The sequence below is a fragment of the Python bivittatus genome, unplaced genomic scaffold (genome assembly GCF_059951505.1).
Source record: "Python bivittatus isolate LINGU-HERP-01145 unplaced genomic scaffold, Pbiv_v1 ctg000850_np1212, whole genome shotgun sequence".
Lineage (NCBI taxonomy): Eukaryota > Metazoa > Chordata > Lepidosauria > Squamata > Pythonidae > Python > Python bivittatus.
This window is the reverse complement of record NW_028277112.1, coordinates 62,939,178-62,957,670: the sequence shown is the minus strand read 5'-3', so window position 1 is coordinate 62,957,670 and position 18,493 is coordinate 62,939,178. Positions and strand designations below refer to the sequence as shown.

Genomic DNA, 18,493 nt, shown 5'->3' with positions numbered 1-18,493 from the left:
TATTGGTAAGATGAGGGAAGAAAATATAATCATGTCTCTATAGCCATCATGCAGTACAAGTTTCATGAAATAGTGTTTCCAATTTACTCTGAATGGGCAACATTCTAAAACTGATGCAGGATATAATTTTCTTCCGGATGACACAAGTATTGCTCTTCTCGGAGGGCTATCTGTCTTCTGTCTATCCATGGTAACTGGAAGTGACTTTAGTGAGTTGCTCTGTGCTTCAACAAGCTTATATCCCTCTCCAAACTTCGCTTCCTCACTTGATGAATGAAGTGCCAAGTTATGACTTCCATATGTGAATAAATTTTCACAAATACAGTGGGCTTGTCAGATCCTATATATCGTTTGGCATTTACACAGATAGCAACACCACAAGGTTTCATATCAACCCAAAAACAATCTTTTCAGAGGATGAAAGCTGACTTACACATTCCAGAACAACTTGTGCAACGTAGAGCAGCCAATGATTTCAGAAGCTCTTTAAGAGAAGCAGGAACTGGGGAAGAGCAGACATAAAAATCCATACAATTCTCAATTATTATTTTTATATCTTGTTTTTAATAAAGTTAAAAATATTCCTCAATAAACAGATTTTTTAAAATGACAAGTAGTTATCAAAATGTCAAAAATAGGTGTCTTGGGGGGGGGTTGAAGAAATTCAAGTAATTTCAGTTGACATAGGTCATTCTAATTACAGCAGCAGCAGAACAGAACTAATCTTTTTAATATCTCCTGTCGTTCTCTGTTACCATACTCTGCCGTGACAGCAATAGTTTAAAAATAAACACAAGAATCCTTTAATGTTGGCTTTGTGTGCTGGGACTTCTCTACAGCATCCATAACTTGATGAGTTCTAGATGTGTTAACTGCAACCCCAACTTTCCTTTCCAACACCTGTGGGAAAGATGGGAATTTTATTCTCTATATATGGAGGGATGGAGGGAAGTGGGAGGAGGATGACTCTGTTAGGTTGTAATAAAGAGTTACCAGAGTAAAAGTATGCTGTGATCAGCATATAATGAAAGTGGTTAAGTATTTACCCATGTTTCCACAGAGTGGAAGGGAATATTTCATTTTCTTTGACTGCCTTTTCCTTCAGTACTTAGTCACTTGGAAATGGGCTTTATCCTTTTGCTTAAGCTCTCAAACATTCTTTAAGGATGAGTCACTGACAAGGGGGAATCTCTCTGTACAAGCGGTCAGTGAATTCCAAATGCTACCTTCTCTCTCTAATTTCTTTTGGGAAAAGCAACATTCAGACTCACTCCTGTTCCCATCTGGGTTCTCCTGGGAAACTGTTGCATTTCATCTCCTATTTGCCTGGTTTTAAACAGTTTACCTGAAGTTTATTTTACATTCCCATTCCTGAGTTCAGGTTCAGTGAGTGCATTTCACTGAGCATTAAAGGCATGAAGGAAGTTTGTTTTTGTTTCCTCCTTTCTTGCGAATTCAGCTCACTGGAGAGGAAAAAGAAAATAACATCCTCTGTTTTGTAAATGTTATTTTTTTTTTCCCATACATTTCCTTCAGCATGCATTGGAGAACTGTGTGCGTATGACCTTTTGGGGTATTAATAGTGCTCTCCAAACCACATGATATGGATTATTATCCCTTTAAATGTCTTTAATATCAAAGAGTAGATTTTCCTTCACTCATCCTTGAAGTACGTTCTGTGGGCAGTATTGGAAATGGTATTTTATGTTAGAATGGTATTTCTGTTTAATTATTTTCCAAAATTGAAATCGGAGGTACACTTTACTCTCACAGGCTGAAGAATGTACTTTTAGAAAAGGTGGCTGATGTTATTGTGGCTCTCTATCAAATATAAATGGATCATTTAATCCTCCCAGATGCAAAAACTTGGCAAAGCTACATGTATCTGATTGGAAGGTGGCAAGGCTACAGCTAGCAATACACCTGCAAAGAGACACTGCAAACAGTGTCTTCTATGTCTTATGCTCTAGGTTCACAGTGTCAAAACAACAACAAACAATCCTTTGGTATACTCTGAAGTATAATTGCACTGAGAAAGGGTCTCATAATGATTGATTATACCTGAGGTGCAGTTTGGAAAATGGAAATGTATTTATTACTTGAGAGCCAGTTAGGTGTAATGGTTAAAACACCAGGCTAGAAACTGGAAGACTCTGATTTCTTTCTTTTTTTAAAATATATTTATTAAAAATTTTGATTGCAGTAGTAAAAACTAATACAAACTAAACTTAAAGAAAGAGAAGAGAATGGAAAGAAAGAATAAAAAGTGCAGGAAAAAAAGAAAGAAGAAAAAGAAAAGAATATAATAAAATTTATAAACAAGTGACTTCCAACCTTCATCATAACAAGTATAAACAAATTTAATAACTCTTCACCCCCCATAAGGTTAAACAGATATCTCTTCATCCCATATCCCATCCCTTATCTATAAGCAAATCCATAAAACATCAACTTTTCAATCCTGCTGTCAGCAAAAAGTCCATAAAGGGTTGCTGGAACATTGCCCCACCCCCCCAAAAGTCTTATTTTAACCTTGATCAAATAAACCAACTTTATATTTCTTCCTTTTACTTCTAACAGTGTTTAATTCAATCAAATATTGTCATAGGATTTTACTTCTCTTCTTTATCCCTTTGCACAGATTTCTTCAAGGCTTCAACACGCCTCTTTTGTAGATCCAATAAGAAAACATTTTGCAGGTCATTCTCTTGGCTTATCATTTGTATTTCCCTTTTAATTTTTAAAACTTCAGCCAGTTTCTTTTGTATATCCAGTAAAGTGTCCTTTTCCAAATCATTATCTTGGCCTGTCATTTGTAGTTCCTTTTTCGATACTTTCTTTGCCTTGTCAGATAAAATTTGTTCCACATCTGTCATTCCTTCATTAGCATATTTTAGAAACAGTCTATCCATAGAAGCAGACATCATTACTAACAGTGTTGATATTATAGTTACTAATTTCTGGCTCAATTCTTCAAAAATCTCCTTTAATATTTCCGATATTATAACGTTTTGTGTCATTTTGTAAGTCCCAGTATGAACTGATATCAAGAACAGGCTTGTATTTTTTTTCTTCTACTTAAAATCTTTAGTCCCTTCTAGTGTCCAATTTCTAAAATCATCACTTATCTTTTGTTGTGACTTGCAGTAGCCAGGATAGGCAAAATAAATCTGTTTCCCACAAGAAGCTGTTTATTTTTTACAGTTAATTCCAAAATCTTATAGTAAAAGTCAATATGCCAAATTTATCTGGACCCTTAATCTGTTTATAACTTTCTTAGATCAAAATCTTATTTAGGTTCTTGCTATTTATTTCAAATTCTTTAGTTGTTAAGCTTATAATTAATTTTTCTTTCATTCAAATCATCAAAGTTGAAGATAAACTCACCTGATGAAGACTTTTCAAACTTCTCATTCCAAAGGTCCCTTAAGCTTTAAGCTTTAAGAAGGTTGATAGGCAATTTCCAAAAGTGATTAGAAAGTGAGATTTGTGAATTTAGTGTCCTTTAAAAGGTTCCACCACGATTGTGAGCAAGATGGCTGATCCCATCATCTCCTGGCCCTCAAACCTGTGGAAAACCACTGTCCTGTGGTCTCCTCACAAGGAGCAGCCATCCGGAGCACTTGTGGGTGATCTCCTGTTCTCTCCTTATCCGGCGAAGTTCCAAGGAACCAGGCTACTCACTAGTTAGTCTTTGCTGCTGTTGTTGGCTCCGTGAACAGTTTGTCATACCTCCTCCAGAAGTCTGGAAGACCATGAGTTTGAGTTCTGCCTTAGGCATGAAGCCAGCTGGATGACTTTGGGCCAGTCCCCCTCTCTCAGCCCTTGGAAGGAGGCAATGACAAACCACCTCCAAAATCTTGCCAAGAAAACTGCAAGGACTTGTCCAGGCAGTTGCCAAGAGTCAACACTTGACTTGGAAGCACCAAATATATGTACTGTTACTTCAATACCACTATATATGAAAATGCACTAAATTGTACTTTTTGACTCTGAGGCCCTTAGGGTCATTTAAAGTATCAAAGTAACAGTAATTACATATTTTAATTTTGTGCATGGGTAACAATAGGAATCTCAGAAAAATCTCCAAGGTACATTGGCAAAGTTCTGCATTACTTTGGCAATGATTACAGCTTAGATGTGCACATACAAACACACACACAAGAGAACAGCCTATTTTAGGAAACTGTTTTCTTCTGCTGAGAATGTAATCTTCTATCAAAGAATGTAAATGTACACAATCTATTCAGTTTAGCTGACAATAAAAGTGTGTTCCTATCAGGGAAAAAGGCCTTTTATTTTTTAATTTTTGGTCCACATCATGGAGTTCAGCCTGTTTTTATTGTTCAACATAATTTCTGTCTCTGTTGTTCCATTTATACCTCAATATAGCTTGCTTTAAAAAGGGCACTCTTGATGCGTTGAATATTTTTGGCACTTTCAATGAGGTGAGATGTTTGCAAGCAAACAGACTCGAAATGTTCATAGCAATTCAGTTTTTTCTGTACATTAACTTGGAAGACAATCACCCCCTATTGTCAACCTTATTTTATTTTCCTTTTTGTAGTGGGAAAAATCAGAAGATGTTGTCTGCTCTCTCCTCAACATCCCCAGAATATGCCTCTTACGTTATCTCCCAAGAGCTCCAACAACAGGCACCGAAGGAGGAAGACGAGGAGGAAGAGCTGCTGCCCCACGCGTTACTGCCAGAAAGCATGGACCTGCTAGAGAAAGTAGAGAAGAAATACAAGAAGAAGAAGAAGAAGAAACAGCAGAAGAAACAGCGTTTACGTCAGTTCAATGACCTTTGGGTACGCATCGAAGAAAGGTAATGAGTAAGTAGAGGCAGGCAATACACTTCCGAGAAACAGCAGAAAGGGGGCCCCTTAAGAGGGACATTATTTGTTTGTTTATTGGGTTTGTGGCTGCTGCAATCTGAAAGATTCTCAGCGGTACTTCAGTACAAGCATAAAGAACAATACAATAAAACATCCATAGTATAATTAAAGCAGCTAAAAATAAAAGATTAACTCCAATTCTATATACAAGCCAATAAAACCGTGGAATCAATTCAAACTCCTAAGGTGCTCTGAAATAGTTCAGTTTTTAATGACTCACAGACAGACAGCAGTGTGGCGCTGTGATCAAAGTAGCCGGGGGAGGCTGTTCCATAATGCAGGCTCACCAACTGAAAAACAGCACCTGCAAGCTTCCAACCCACCTACCTTGCAAGAGGGGGGAACCATCAGTGGTTTCCCCTGAACATGCGTGTTAGATAGTTCAAAACTGGTTGCAGAAGATGATCCTGCGGGTGTCTGGGTGCCAAGCTAGATGGATTTATAGGTTAAGACCAGCTCTTGAAATTGCATTTGGAAGCCTATGGGAAGCTAGTGAAGGTCCAGGGCACTGGTGCCACATGCTTGTCTTGGAGTATATCAGACCAATACTCAAGTTGCTGCATTCTGGACCAATGGTAGTTTCTAGTTGGTTTTCTAAGGCAGCCTATTGTGGAGCATATTGCAGCAATCCAGACAAGTTATGTTGAGGTCACAAGTCACTGTTGCAAGGTTGTCTCACTTCAGATAGGGCTGCTACTGATGCATCAGCTGTCCATCCAGCAATAGCTATGAGTCCAGGAATATTTGTACTCTCAGTGGTAGTGCCATCCCACTGAGAGACAGCATTGGAATTCACAGAGTACTTCAGTGAACAGACAGTACGGTAACAAACATAAGAGAGAAACACAAGAATCCTGTAAACTTAGGCAAAAGGTTCATCTAGTCCAGCATTCTGTATCACACAGTAGCTCATCATGTGTACCTGGGAAGTTCACAATCAAGATAGCTGTTGCTCTCCAACAAATGCTATTTAAGAGATGCTACCTTTGATTCAAGAGGATATTTACATAATAAATAGCCACAAACACCAATAGCCACTGATAGCCATATCAGTGAATTTGTGTAGGCCTTTTTAGAACCATCTAAATTAACGACCATCACTATAACTCATGCAGTAAATTCTGTAATTTAATTAAGGATTGCAAGGAAGTAGTCTGTGGATGTGAATCTTCTAGTTTTTAGGTTCAACAACTGACACTGAACTCTTAAGACTGCAAGAGAAGGAGAAAAACTTTTTTGTCTATATTTTCCACATCATCCATACCCTAGTCATATCTTATTTTATCTAAAAGCCCAAATAGTTCTGTTCTAAGTCCTCAACCTTAAGCAAAAAAGATCAAAGCTATGGCTACAAAGAACAGGCCGTATAGCAACCAATTCAAGAAAAACACTATCATCTCAAAAGTGAAAACATTCTAGAGATTCCAATGGTCATTTATTGTGATAAATGGACATTTACAAATTTTAAAGAAAATTAGTAGTTGTAATAGTAGTATTGGCAGCAACAGCAGTGTTCATGCTCTGGTAATTTTTTGTTTCATTGTTAACACCTTGACTAAAGGTTGGATCCTTCATGGATCACTGTCGTGGCGAAGAGGCTTGCGTAACTCAGTGAAGCCATGAGCTATACCGTGCAGGGCCACCCAAGACGGACAGGTCATGACAGAGAGTTCTGACAAAATATGGTCCACTGGAAAAGGAAATGGCAACCCATTCCAGTATCCTTGCCAAGAAAACCCCATGGACAATGTTAAAAGGCTAAAAGATATGACACCGGAAGATGAGCCCCTCAGGTCAGAAGGTGTCCAGTATGCTACTGGGGAAGAGTGGAGGGCATTTCCAAGTAGCTCCAGAAAGAGTGAAGCGGCTGGGCCAAAGCCGAAAGGACGTTCAGCTGTGGATGTATCTGGAAGTGAAAAGAAGGTCCAATGCTGTAAAGAACAATATTGTATAGGTACCTGGAATGTAAGATCTATGAACCAAGGCAAGCTGGATGTGGTCAAACATGAGATGACAAGATTGAACGTCGACATCTTGGGAATCAGCGAATTGAAATGGACGGGAATGGGTGAATTTAATTCAGGTGACCATTATATCTACTACTGTGGCCAAGAAACCTTAGAAGAAATGGAGTTGCACTCATAGTCAATAAGAGAGTGGGAAAGGCAGTAATGGGGTACAACCTCAAAAACGACAGAATGATCTCAGTGCGTATCCAAGGCAAACCATTCAACATCACAGTAATCCAAGTCTATGCCCCAACCACTGATGCCGAAGAAGCTGAAGTTGACCGGTTCTATGAAGACCTACAACACCTTCTAGAACTAGCACCAAAAAAGATGTCCTTTTCATCATAGGGGATTGGAATGCTAAAGTAGGAAGTCAAGGAGTAATCAGAATAACAGGCAAGTTTGGCCTTGGAGCACAAAATGAAGCAGGGCAAAGGCTAATAGAATTCTGTCAAGAGAACAAGCTAGTCATAGCAAACACTCTTTTCCAACAACACAAGAGACGACTCTACACATGGACATCACCAGATGGTCAATACCGAAACCAGATTGATTACATACTTTGCAGCTAAAGATGGAGAAGCTCTATACAGATAGCAAAAACAAGACCAGGAGCTGACTGTGGCTCAGATCATGAGCTTCTTACTGCAAAATTTAGGCTTAAATTGAAGAATGTAGGGAAAACCACTAGATCACTCAGGTATGACTTAGATCATATTCCTTGTGAGTACACAGTGAAGGTGATGAATAGATTTAGAGGATTAGATTTGGTTGACAGAGTGCCTGAAGAACTATGGACGGAGGTCTGTAACATTGTACAGGAGGCAGCAACTAAAACCATCCCAAGGAAAAAGAAATGCAAGAAAGCAAAATGGCTGTCTGATGAGGCTTTACAAATAGCTGTGGAAAGAAGGAATGTGAAAAGCAAGGGTGAAAGGGAAAGATATAAACAACTGAATGCAGATTTCCAGAAAATAGCAAGGAGAGATAAGAAGGCCTTCTTAAATGAACAATGCAAAGAAATCGAGGAAAACAATAGAATGGGGAAGACTAGAGATCTCTACAAGAAAATTGGAGATATCAAAGGAACGTTTAGTGCAAAAGGGCATGATAAAGGACAAAAAAGGCAGGGACCTAACAGAAGCAGAAGAGATTAAGAAGAGGTGGCAAGAATACACAGAAGAACTATACAAGAAAGATCTTAATGTCCCTGATGTCCACGCTGGTGTGGTCACTGACCTTGAGCCAGACATCCTAGAGAGTGAAGTCAAGTGGGCCTTAGGAAGCATTGCTAACAACAAAGCTAGTGGAGATGACAGTATTCCAGCTGAGTTATTTAAAATACTAAAAGATGATGCTGTTAAAGTGCTGTACTCAATATGCCAGCAAGTTTGGAAAACGCAACAGTGGCCATGGGATTGGAAAAGGTCAGTTTACGTTCCAATTCCAAAGAAGGGCAATGCCAAAGAATGCTCAAACTATTGCACAATTGCACTCATTTCACATGCTAGCAAGGTTATGCTCAAAATCCTACAAGCTAGGCTTCAGCAGTACATGAACCGAGAAGTACCAGATGAACAAGCTGGGTTTCGAAGAGGCAGAGGAACTAGAGATCAAATTGCCAACATTTGCTGGATCATGGAGAAAGCACAAGAGTTCCAGAAAAACATCTACTTCTGCTTCATTGACTATGCAAAAGCCTTTGATTGTGTGGATCACAACAAACTGTGGCAAATTCTTAAAGAAATGGGGGTACCAGACCATCTTACCTGTCTCCTGAGAAATCTGTATGCGGGCCAAGAAGCAACAGTTAGAACCAGTCACGGAACAACTGATTGGTTCAAAATAGGGAAAGGAGTACGACAAGGCTGTACACTGTCACCCTGCTTATTTAACCTATATGCAGAGTACATCATGAGAAATGCCAGGCTGGAAGAATCACAAGCCGGAATTAAGATTGCAGGGAGAATCATCAATAACTTAAGATATGCAGACGATACCACCCTAATGGCAGAAAGTGAAGAAGAACTAAAGAGCCTCTTGATGAGGGTGAAAGAGGAGAGTGCGAAAGCTGGCTTGAAACTCAACATTAAAAAAACTAAGATCATGGCATCTGGACCCATCAATTCCTGGCAAATAGAAGGAGTAGAAATGGAAGCAGTAACAGACTTCATTTATTTGGGCTCCAAGATCACCGCAAACGGAGATTGCAGCCATGAAATTAAAAGACGCTTGCTCCTTGGGAGGAAAGCTATGGCAAACCTAGATAGCATATTAAAAAGCAGAGACGTCACCTTGCCAACAAAGATCCGCATAGTCAAAGCTATGGTTTTTCCAGTAGTAATGTATGGCTGTGAGAGCTGGACCATAAAGAAGGCTGAGCGCCGAAGAATTGATGCCTTTGAACTGTGGTGCTGGAGAAGACTCTTAAGAGTCCCCTGGACTGCTAGGAGGTCAAACCAGTCAATCTTAAAGGAAATCAACCCTGATTGTTCATTGGAAGGACTGATAATGAAGCTCAAGCTCAGATACTTTGGTCACCTAATGCGAAGAGAGGAGTCTTTGGAAAAGACCCTGATGCTGGAAAGGTTGAAGGCAAAGGGAGAAGAGGATGACAGAGGATGAGATGGTTAGATAGCATCACTGAAGCAATGAGCATGAAACTGAGCAAACTCAGGGAGGCAGTGAAGGACAGGAAGGCCTGGCGCAATATGGTTCATGGGGTCACGAAGAGTCGGACACAACTTAACAACTGAACAACAACAAAAGGTTGGATGGATGGATATAGCTAGATAATCTGAAAGTACCTATAAATTAACCATTCCACATTATTTGATTTGCAATAGGGCCTTTTATAATGTTGAGCATTGAACAGGAGAGGGCTTTTCTGGTGATTTCTGAAGTTAAGCAGGACATTTTGTCTTGGTTCCTCTTTGGAAAGATCTGCCATCAGTGTTTTTCTTGGCAGTAACTGCCAACTGGCTATTTTCTACAAGTCTGTTAATATCTTATGATTTTTTTAAACTTCAGAGATGTGTGGGTTTAAAAGGGACATTAACTACTTTCAAATTTCCAAAGTTTCTTTTTTCTTTTTCTTTTCCAACACAAAGCTAAAATGGAGCATGACAGCTGGAGTGGACGGACTGGTATAATTTGAAATTAGTATGTTTTTTATTTAATTGATCAGTACCTACATTCAATTTTTCCTGGAATTTTAATTTAATTTCTGCTTAACGGGACAGTAATAAACCAGATGGTTAGAAAGGGATGCAAATTGATGTCAGATTTTCACTTCTGCTCACAACTCATGCACTTCTAATGTCAATGCTCCATTTCTTGCCTCTATTGCATGGATCGTCTTTTGGAGATTTAGTTCCAGTTTCGAGGGGCTCTTCTGAATCTCCGCATATATGCCGTATTTATTGAGGAAAGGAAGTCTACAAGGAGAAAAAAAAAAAGAGAATGGATTTTTAAGAAAGATGGGATGGTGTGCTTTAAAATTTAAATTTGTGCTGATAGCCAAGATTAATATATCTCTGTACAAGAAAAGATTTATCCTCAAGCCAGAGAAGTCAAAATAGTGGATCAAATACAGAATGGCCTAAGGTTTAATGCTTCTGTTGGAAATGACAGAAGCTTTAATACTTACCAACCAACCAACCAACCAACCAACCAACCAACCAACCAACCAACCAACCATGGCTTTCAAAATGCTGTGTGAGTTGTTGTGAAGTAGAATTTAATTATTAAAATAACAATAGCAAGTCATAATATGCTATAGGTTTGGTATAAAACTTCAGTGACAGAAGTAGTTCTCTCTCTCTCTCCATACACACACACACACACACACACACACACACACAGACACGCATACACAGATGGTTTCTGTTGCCATTCCCATAAAAATACACTCTGTATAAGGTGTATTTGTATACACCTGTGTCATGGAAGGTTGGTATCTCTTAACAATTATTTTGTGTGTATGATAAAGAAGACACTAATATATGAATGCTCATGCTGCAGTAAACCTGTGATTGTTAAAGATGCTGTGAGGCATGTTGGACTGGTTTGCGCATCAGTGTAAGCCATAAGGCTGGCTAATAATATTGGAGACTTGGTCAGTCAAACTTAATGAGATTAGCAAGTCTAGGACTCTGGAAGAAGCATGACAATGAAGCCAATAACAAAGAAAGAACAAAACATAGTTTTTCTTTCAGCAGACAGATTCCCTTGTACACAAATCACACTTAATGTTATGTTATGCAGCTTGTTTCTTGTACCAGCTTAAGGATACTATTATCACTAAACCAACATTATGGCTTAATATGATGTATGAATATACCAATTCTGTTTGATGCTGCTGATCCTGAAAGTTGATTTAAATCAATACACTCTTGCTGATATGGGAAATATCTGACTGTTGTTCACCTCAGGATGATTGTACAAGATTTGGGAAGATTATATCTTGAATTGTTTAAAAAAATATTACATAAATGGAGAAAAATAAAGCAAGTCAGTGGATTTGTATGCTTTGGCAGAATGTTTATTAACGTTTATTAATGTTTACTAAAGATGGGAAAGTGGACAGAGAGATGTGAAGATGTGCAAATATTGGTAGTAAGTTAGTAGATAGTAAGTTGCAAGGAATGAATGTCAAAAGAAGCAAAAATAGCTGTGTATAAGACCACGATTTGTTATAGAAAGTCAGAGTTGGGGACGTCAAGCGAAACATAAAAATCAGTTGAAAGGAAAAGATTGCTTAACAAGAAGACCCTACTTCATGTCATTGGAAGCTATAATGTAACTGATGTAAGGAAACTGGATCACTTTTACTATATATTATGGAAGGGATGCAGGGGGAAGATTCAATGGATGACTTCCACATTTGGTCAAAGATCTACATTTCTTGTAAACTGCTGTGTAACTCTTCTTATTACGCAACTCTAGCTTTTGACAGGGGCCTGTTCAGCTTTTTTTCCCCTTTGTTCAGCTGCATTTAACTGGAATTGTTTTCTGTCTTTTTTGTCTTGTAGCACCACTGATCCACCTCTGCGGATTCATATAATCAATGGTTACATTACTGTGGAGCCCCAGCCGCGAGGACACAAGCAATCCAGCCATATCCAGGCAGACAGAAGCTGTTCTAGTAGACCCTTTCTATTCTTCTTCACTTTGACTTTTGTGTTGCTTGCAATAATACTGCTGGGGCTAGAATGACCTCCCATGCTCAACTACGTGCCTTTTTAAACAAAGAATTTGGGGGTAGAGAAAAAGGAAAGCATTTCTTTTCTGAACAGGAAATCATCTATGTGGATCTTATTCTTTTAGACCTCATCCTTTTCCTGAATCTGGACTATTAACTCGATTAACTGTTTGACCATGCCCAATACAGGAAAAGATATTTTTTTAATTAAAGCCATTATTTATTCTTCTCTTGCAGAAGAATTATTTCATGTTATCCCAGAATTATTTGGGAAATATATATGTAACATAGCTGTTATTTAGCTGTATGGATTTGACTTGAATACCGTTTATTTGGGGGTTGGTTTGTTTCCACATTGTTTCTAGTCTTATGGTAAAGAAAATGTTGAGCACTTTAAAGCAATAAGAAGAGATTTAAAAAGAATGCCACGTTTATTTGATTCTTTTCCTCCACCTGCTCCTGACAGGCCTTGTTCCTCTGGGTGCAACAGCAGTTTCTTCCTTTATCCATCAGTTTCTTTGTTCTCTGCTAAATACTGATGGGTTTGGCAGTTCAAAAAATGAGTTCCTCTCTTCAACACAACTTGTCTATTTCTGTATTATTTGTACCATTTTTTAAATCCTATTTGAAATAAAGAAGTGCTCCCTACTCCCTGTCTCTTCAAAAAGATTATTAAAGTCTTGCCTAAAGATGGTAGGTGCTTCTGCATATGATAGCACATCTGCTTCTGAGCTGCAGGGGGATATTATTTCTTCCTTTTCTAGGATACAGCACTTTCCAGGGGTTGAGGAACCATGTGCAATTTTGGGAAACATTGGCATGGCTACCTAACAGTGGGAAAGGACATTGAAATAAAATTAAGTGAAGGGAGGAGAGAGGCTGTGCATGCATACACATGCAGAGATAGAAATGGTGCAAGCTTAGAAGAAGCTGTTGCTTCAGTGATTTGAAAAGAGGTACTGTTGCTTCACTGATTTTCAGTGATTTGAAAAGAGGTACTTCTTACATGCTCACATGTGTTTCAAAAGTATATTTTTCAAAGTGCATGAACAGCCCTGCTATTTAGAAGGCTTACATTCTTGCTTTTGGATGGGGGAGATTAAACTGCCAATGAAACAAAGGACAAGTTACCTGCAAAGAATATTTAGAAGTATTTTCAGTAGACAGCAAAATAACAGATGAGATGTAGTGCACCTGAATTCAAGGAGGGAAAAAACTTCATATATATACCAATGGGACATCAACCAGCAATATCTAGCCAAGAAGGAAATGCTGGCATTGCAATAAACAGTCAATCAGCTTCTATGAAATAATTGTGAAAAAAGGTAAATTCTAGAGATTATGAAATTGATTAAAAAGGCACTACCATAATCATGTCTATATATGAATATCAATATTTGCAAGCCTGTAGCTTTGTTTTTCCTGTCTTGGGTGAAGTAGAGAACTAGAGAAGGTACAGAAGTCACAGCACTTTTCTCTAAGAAAAAAAGTTGAACTGTATGTGATTTTTTTTTTTTAATATTAAAACAAAATTGACCAAAAGAGAGGTAAGTGCATGAGAGAAGCGATTTATATACTATATAGAGAAACTAAAGTTTTTTAAAAAGTGGAGTTCATCCACTGGAAGTGACTGGTGGCACCTTTGCAAAGAAAGACCCTATTATTATGAGATTTGATAATGGGATACTGGCTTTGATGACTTTAGATGAAGATTTGGCTTATTTATGGAAAAGGGTGATATGGAATCTCCAGATTGTTACAGAATGTTATATGCTCAACCTTAGCACAGGATCCTCAAATCCTTCTCTGCCACTAGATTACATGGACATTTTGTTCTTACATTCATATTCTTATGCTGCTCAATTCTCCCAAAAGAGTACATATAAAGATTGGTAAACAGCTAGTGTGTTTTTTTTTTTAACAGAGTCATTCTGAAAGTGTACGGAATGTAATAAACTGGTGCCAATTTTCTGTTTTTGTAAAGGTATCCACTAGCAGATACTTTACTGATGAAATTTGACCAGCTTTTCAGGCAGGAAAGAATAATGGGTATAGATTCAAGACTCAGAACCTAACTTAGATCTATAGAAGTAGATAGGATCTGTTTACATGCTGTTCCTTGTTCCTAATCTGCTCTGATTGCAACAAATTTTGACTGGAATAGAAAACATTCAACAAATGGTTTAGCAAATTGCTGACCTAGCAGCATTAGCTCAGGCTATGGGGGCGGGTTGCTTACAATTAATGGAGATTCATCATTGATGTTCAATATGAATTTAACTCAAAGTATATTAAAAAAGTGTCATACTGTGTGAAACACATGTAGATGAACGAACCATGTCTTTTGTCACATTTTGGCCCTTTCTTTCTGCCCTGTCTTTACTGTTTATGCTAGAATGCTGTAGGAGAGTTCAGTCGTCTCAAAATGAGCTAGTGTTAAATTTTAATTGAGACTGTTAATTAGTCTTATGACTGGTAATTTTCTTCTCTGCAGTGTCTAAGTGCAGTTATTGTCATGGGCATGAAAATGATCTCATGCATGTGGAGTTTATTGGGATATCATGGGTTCTTTTGTTCTGCTATTTATAGTATGACAAAATCAAGAATGTGTAACAATTACGCTTGAAAACATTTTTAGACAATTCTGGCATGTGCTATAGACAATTACTTTTTTTTAGTGTGTTTATCCTTAGAGACAAATCAAAGTGAAATCAGTAACTTAACTCTCTTCTAACTTAATTGGAATAAAATGTTTGAACAGAATAAAAAAGGAGACTGAATAAGTGTAATTGATAGAAAAGTAACATTATAAGCAATGTATAACCCTCCAGATGCTGAATGCCAACTCTCTTTGCCAGCATAGCCAAGGAGCTTGAACCTTGATAGTGCAAGTTTCGTGCTTGTGGGCACAGTTTGGTAAGGTTTCCTTGCTATAGAGTCAGGATGTAGTCATGGATCAGCCCTTCACTTACAGGACAACTCAGAGAGGGAAAGGCTGTTCACTACACACATGGTGAGTTCTACGCTTGCTTGTATCCCCTGAATGGGACTAGAGAAGACAAAAAAAGATGAACTGGGAGTAGTGTCACTCTGAATGTCGAGAAATGGCACACTGGCATTAAAGAAATTCAAACGCAGACTCTGTCAAGTTCATGTGAGTAACTGTGGAACAATAGAAGGGCATCACACCATTCCTCTAAACTAAATAATAAATAGCTAAATGCAAAGTATATTCCAGCAATCAGGGTAGAGAGAAAAGCTCATTTATGCTTAATGCTATGCCTGTTGCCCTTTTTTTTTTTTTAAATGAGGTTATGAGTCACATTTGTCAGGACTGTTCCACATATATTTTACTCAGCCTCTCCTAATGGTGACAACATCAAGATAATTTAATAGTAAGACTGTGTATTAGCACGATCTTGAAACAGTATAGTTTAGGAAAATTGTCATATAAAAAAAAAAAGTAATCTCAATTACCCGTGCACAGACTGGATAAATATGTCACAGAATTTTTTAAATTGATTGATTATGCGCTATCAAGTCGTTTTCGACTCCTAACTACCATATAGATTTTCTCCATGGTATAATCTATCCTTAACTTGTTCTTTCAGGTCTCCCAATGGTGCATTCATTGCCACTACAACTGAGTCTATCCACCTTTTTAAATTAGACACCCTAATCAGAGAATAGGCAACCCTGGATTTAGTTTTAAATCATACCAAGGACTGAGAATATTTCTCAGCTATGGCAACTTTAAAATGTGTGGACTTCAACTCCCAGAATTCCCCAGTCCATCCATCTTAAGATTGCCAAGGTTGAGAAACTTCGATGCAGAGTGAGATAAATTAAGAAACAAGTAGAACCCCTGATTGCAGTCCTACTGTAAATAAAATTTGCCAAGGAATTCCATGCCGTCAAATACAACGAGGGGCTTAGTAAAAAAACTAAAAGTCAAGCAGAAAAACTCCAAAATCCAGGAAAGATTGTAGTAAGAAAAGCATAGTAAATAGAAGCTCAGAATATATTCCTGGGGTAAGACAACAAGTTCAAGAACTCAGCAGCATGGTTAACAAATAATGACAAGAAAGCAAAAGAATGTTGGGTTTTAAAAGAAAATGAACTTATTCCAAAGAGATCTGAAAAAGAAATGCAAGCATACAATACATCTATACCTATTACACCAGGGTTCCTCAACCTTGGCGACTTGAAGATGTGTGGACTTCTACTCCCAGAATTCCCCAGCCGGCCATGCTGGCTGGGGAATTCTGGGAGTTGAAGTCCACACATCTTCGCCAAGGTTGAGGAACCCTGTATTACACGATTCCTTTCCAGTAAGCAATGTTACTGAAAGACAGAAACAGAATAAGAAATAGTAGGCCAAAGATATTAAGGCATGAGATTTAAAAAAAAAAAGGAATTTATTCAAATCTCTTCACATCACCGTACCTCTCCCTACATTCCTAGCCTTACAAACCATCCTTGTTTCCACCAAGTCCACACACTGCTTCAGACATTGCTTTTTGTTCTTTAAACTTCTCACCTCTTCTTTTCTGAGGATTTCATCTGCTCCAACCACAACTTTCTTTGTCTCTTCCTCTCCGCTCATTCATTCTTCATCCCATTTGTTTTGCGATTCAACTTCATTTTTTTATAGGGCACACCACCTCAGCATACATCTTTTGCATAGTCACTTCATTTTGTATTCAATGAACATTTATTTTTGACCTTTTCTTGTTTTACACACTTCTTAAATAACAGATTCCGTCTGCATTCAATTTCTCCTTTTACACATTCATAAATCACCTATTCCCATTGCATTCCATTTAGTTTTATCCTCCTCATATACTCAGTTCTCATTTCCATATAATGGAGAAAAAGTATGCTGTTACTCTTAGTCATTTTGCTTCTTTTATTACCTATTATTTATTAAATTTATTATGGCCACCTACTCCAGAAGACTCTGGGTGGTTTTTGTCAAACATTTATTCCTTGGAGATTTTTTTATCACATCAGTACACAGAAATAGATAAAAATTTACAAAAAAAGAAAAATAGAGACAAAATATTAAACCTGACTACATCAGTTTTTCCATTACACGAATAAAAGATTCAGGTCACAAGCAGTGAACACATTTCACCAGTTCAGTAGTGTAAATCTGAGGTGGTGCTTTCTGTCCACTGTAATTTCTCTGGATTAATTATGAATCATCCTCACCAGGAATTCCTTTCTTCAGTTTTCTTTCACACCTTGCCACCTTTCTGACCATTTGAAGATCCACATTTCCCATACTTGGAGCTGAGCTCAACCAAAAGCATAGCACTGCACTGGCACTAGATGTCGCCAAAGCGATGCAAGACTGAAAAAAAGTCTCTTCACTAGACTGGAAAATCCTATGCAAGACGCAATAAATTAGGCACTTAACCTTAGAGCAATGAAATGAATAGGATACGATGCTTTGCACAGAGGTAGTGGAAAAACTCATTAGAGGACGGTATATCCGTCTACTTCGCTGCCTTTGCAGAAGGTAGGAATAATAATAATGTATTAACTTTGGAGGTTCCTACGGAACAGTGGTTCTAGACTCCAGCAACTCTAAATGCATTAGATCTGATGATGCTTTGGATCGCAGGACTGCCAAGTATTAGTAATTAATTTCCTTGATAATTGGGAGGCATAATTTGGATAGCCATGGCTTGGCTTTTGGAGACAGTCACCGCCTTAGTGGCGGCGAGGACTTGGGCGCGTGCGGCGGGGCAAGAAGACGAGGGCGGGGCTCCCTAACCCGAGGTGAGCACACGTGAGACGCGGGAGCAGTCGCGTCTAGTAACCATAGTGAAACTAGCTTTCCGCCCCTTCGTCGCGTCCCGCCCGGGGAATGCTGGGATACGGTTCTGGGGACGGTTGCTTGGCGACGGGAGGACTCTCTGGAGAGTGAAGTTTCTGTCGTTTCTGGGCGGGAAAGGTAAGTTCCTCCAACAGTTAATCCCACAGGTGTCCCTTCTTATTTTCTAAAAATGGGAAGAATACGGGAATTCTGCTGTCCGACTTTGCAGCCTCGAAAAGATGCCCTCTTCCGACTTTTTAGCAGCATCCCTTTGGGAAAAGGCATTTGACCCAGGTTTCCAAAAACTGCCTTGTCTGGAGAGCCACCCTTAAGCTCTTCCCTTCCCCGTCCCATCATCAGAATTGCATCTTTCTACCCAAAGATAGCTTCTACTATCCTCCTCCTCCTCAATACCCATTTTTTCTTTCCTTCTCTGAAATAGATACGTAGAAGAGCAGGGTCAGTACATTTTAAAACAGATGTATAGAGAAAGGAATCTGGGTTCAACTTCTCAACAGAATAAATAATAACTAATTATATTCTCTCTCTCTCCCCCCCC

General features: G+C 38.5%; 1 protein-coding gene across 2 annotated transcripts in view; it reads left to right on the top strand.

The window, feature by feature from the left end:
* The window catches only part of TRABD2A (TraB domain containing 2A), an 83,708-nt gene extending 70,958 nt beyond the window's left edge, over positions 1–12,750 (top strand). For both annotated transcript variants that reach the window (XM_088130072.1, XM_088130071.1), the window contains 2 exons: positions 4,568–4,828; positions 11,941–12,750. In XM_088130072.1, coding sequence (XP_087986198.1) covers positions 4,568–4,828; positions 11,941–12,124 — 445 coding nt within the window. In that variant the 3' untranslated portion in view covers positions 12,125–12,750. The remainder of the gene's footprint in view (positions 1–4,567; positions 4,829–11,940) is intronic.
* The last annotated feature ends 5,743 nt before the right edge of the window (positions 12,751–18,493 follow it).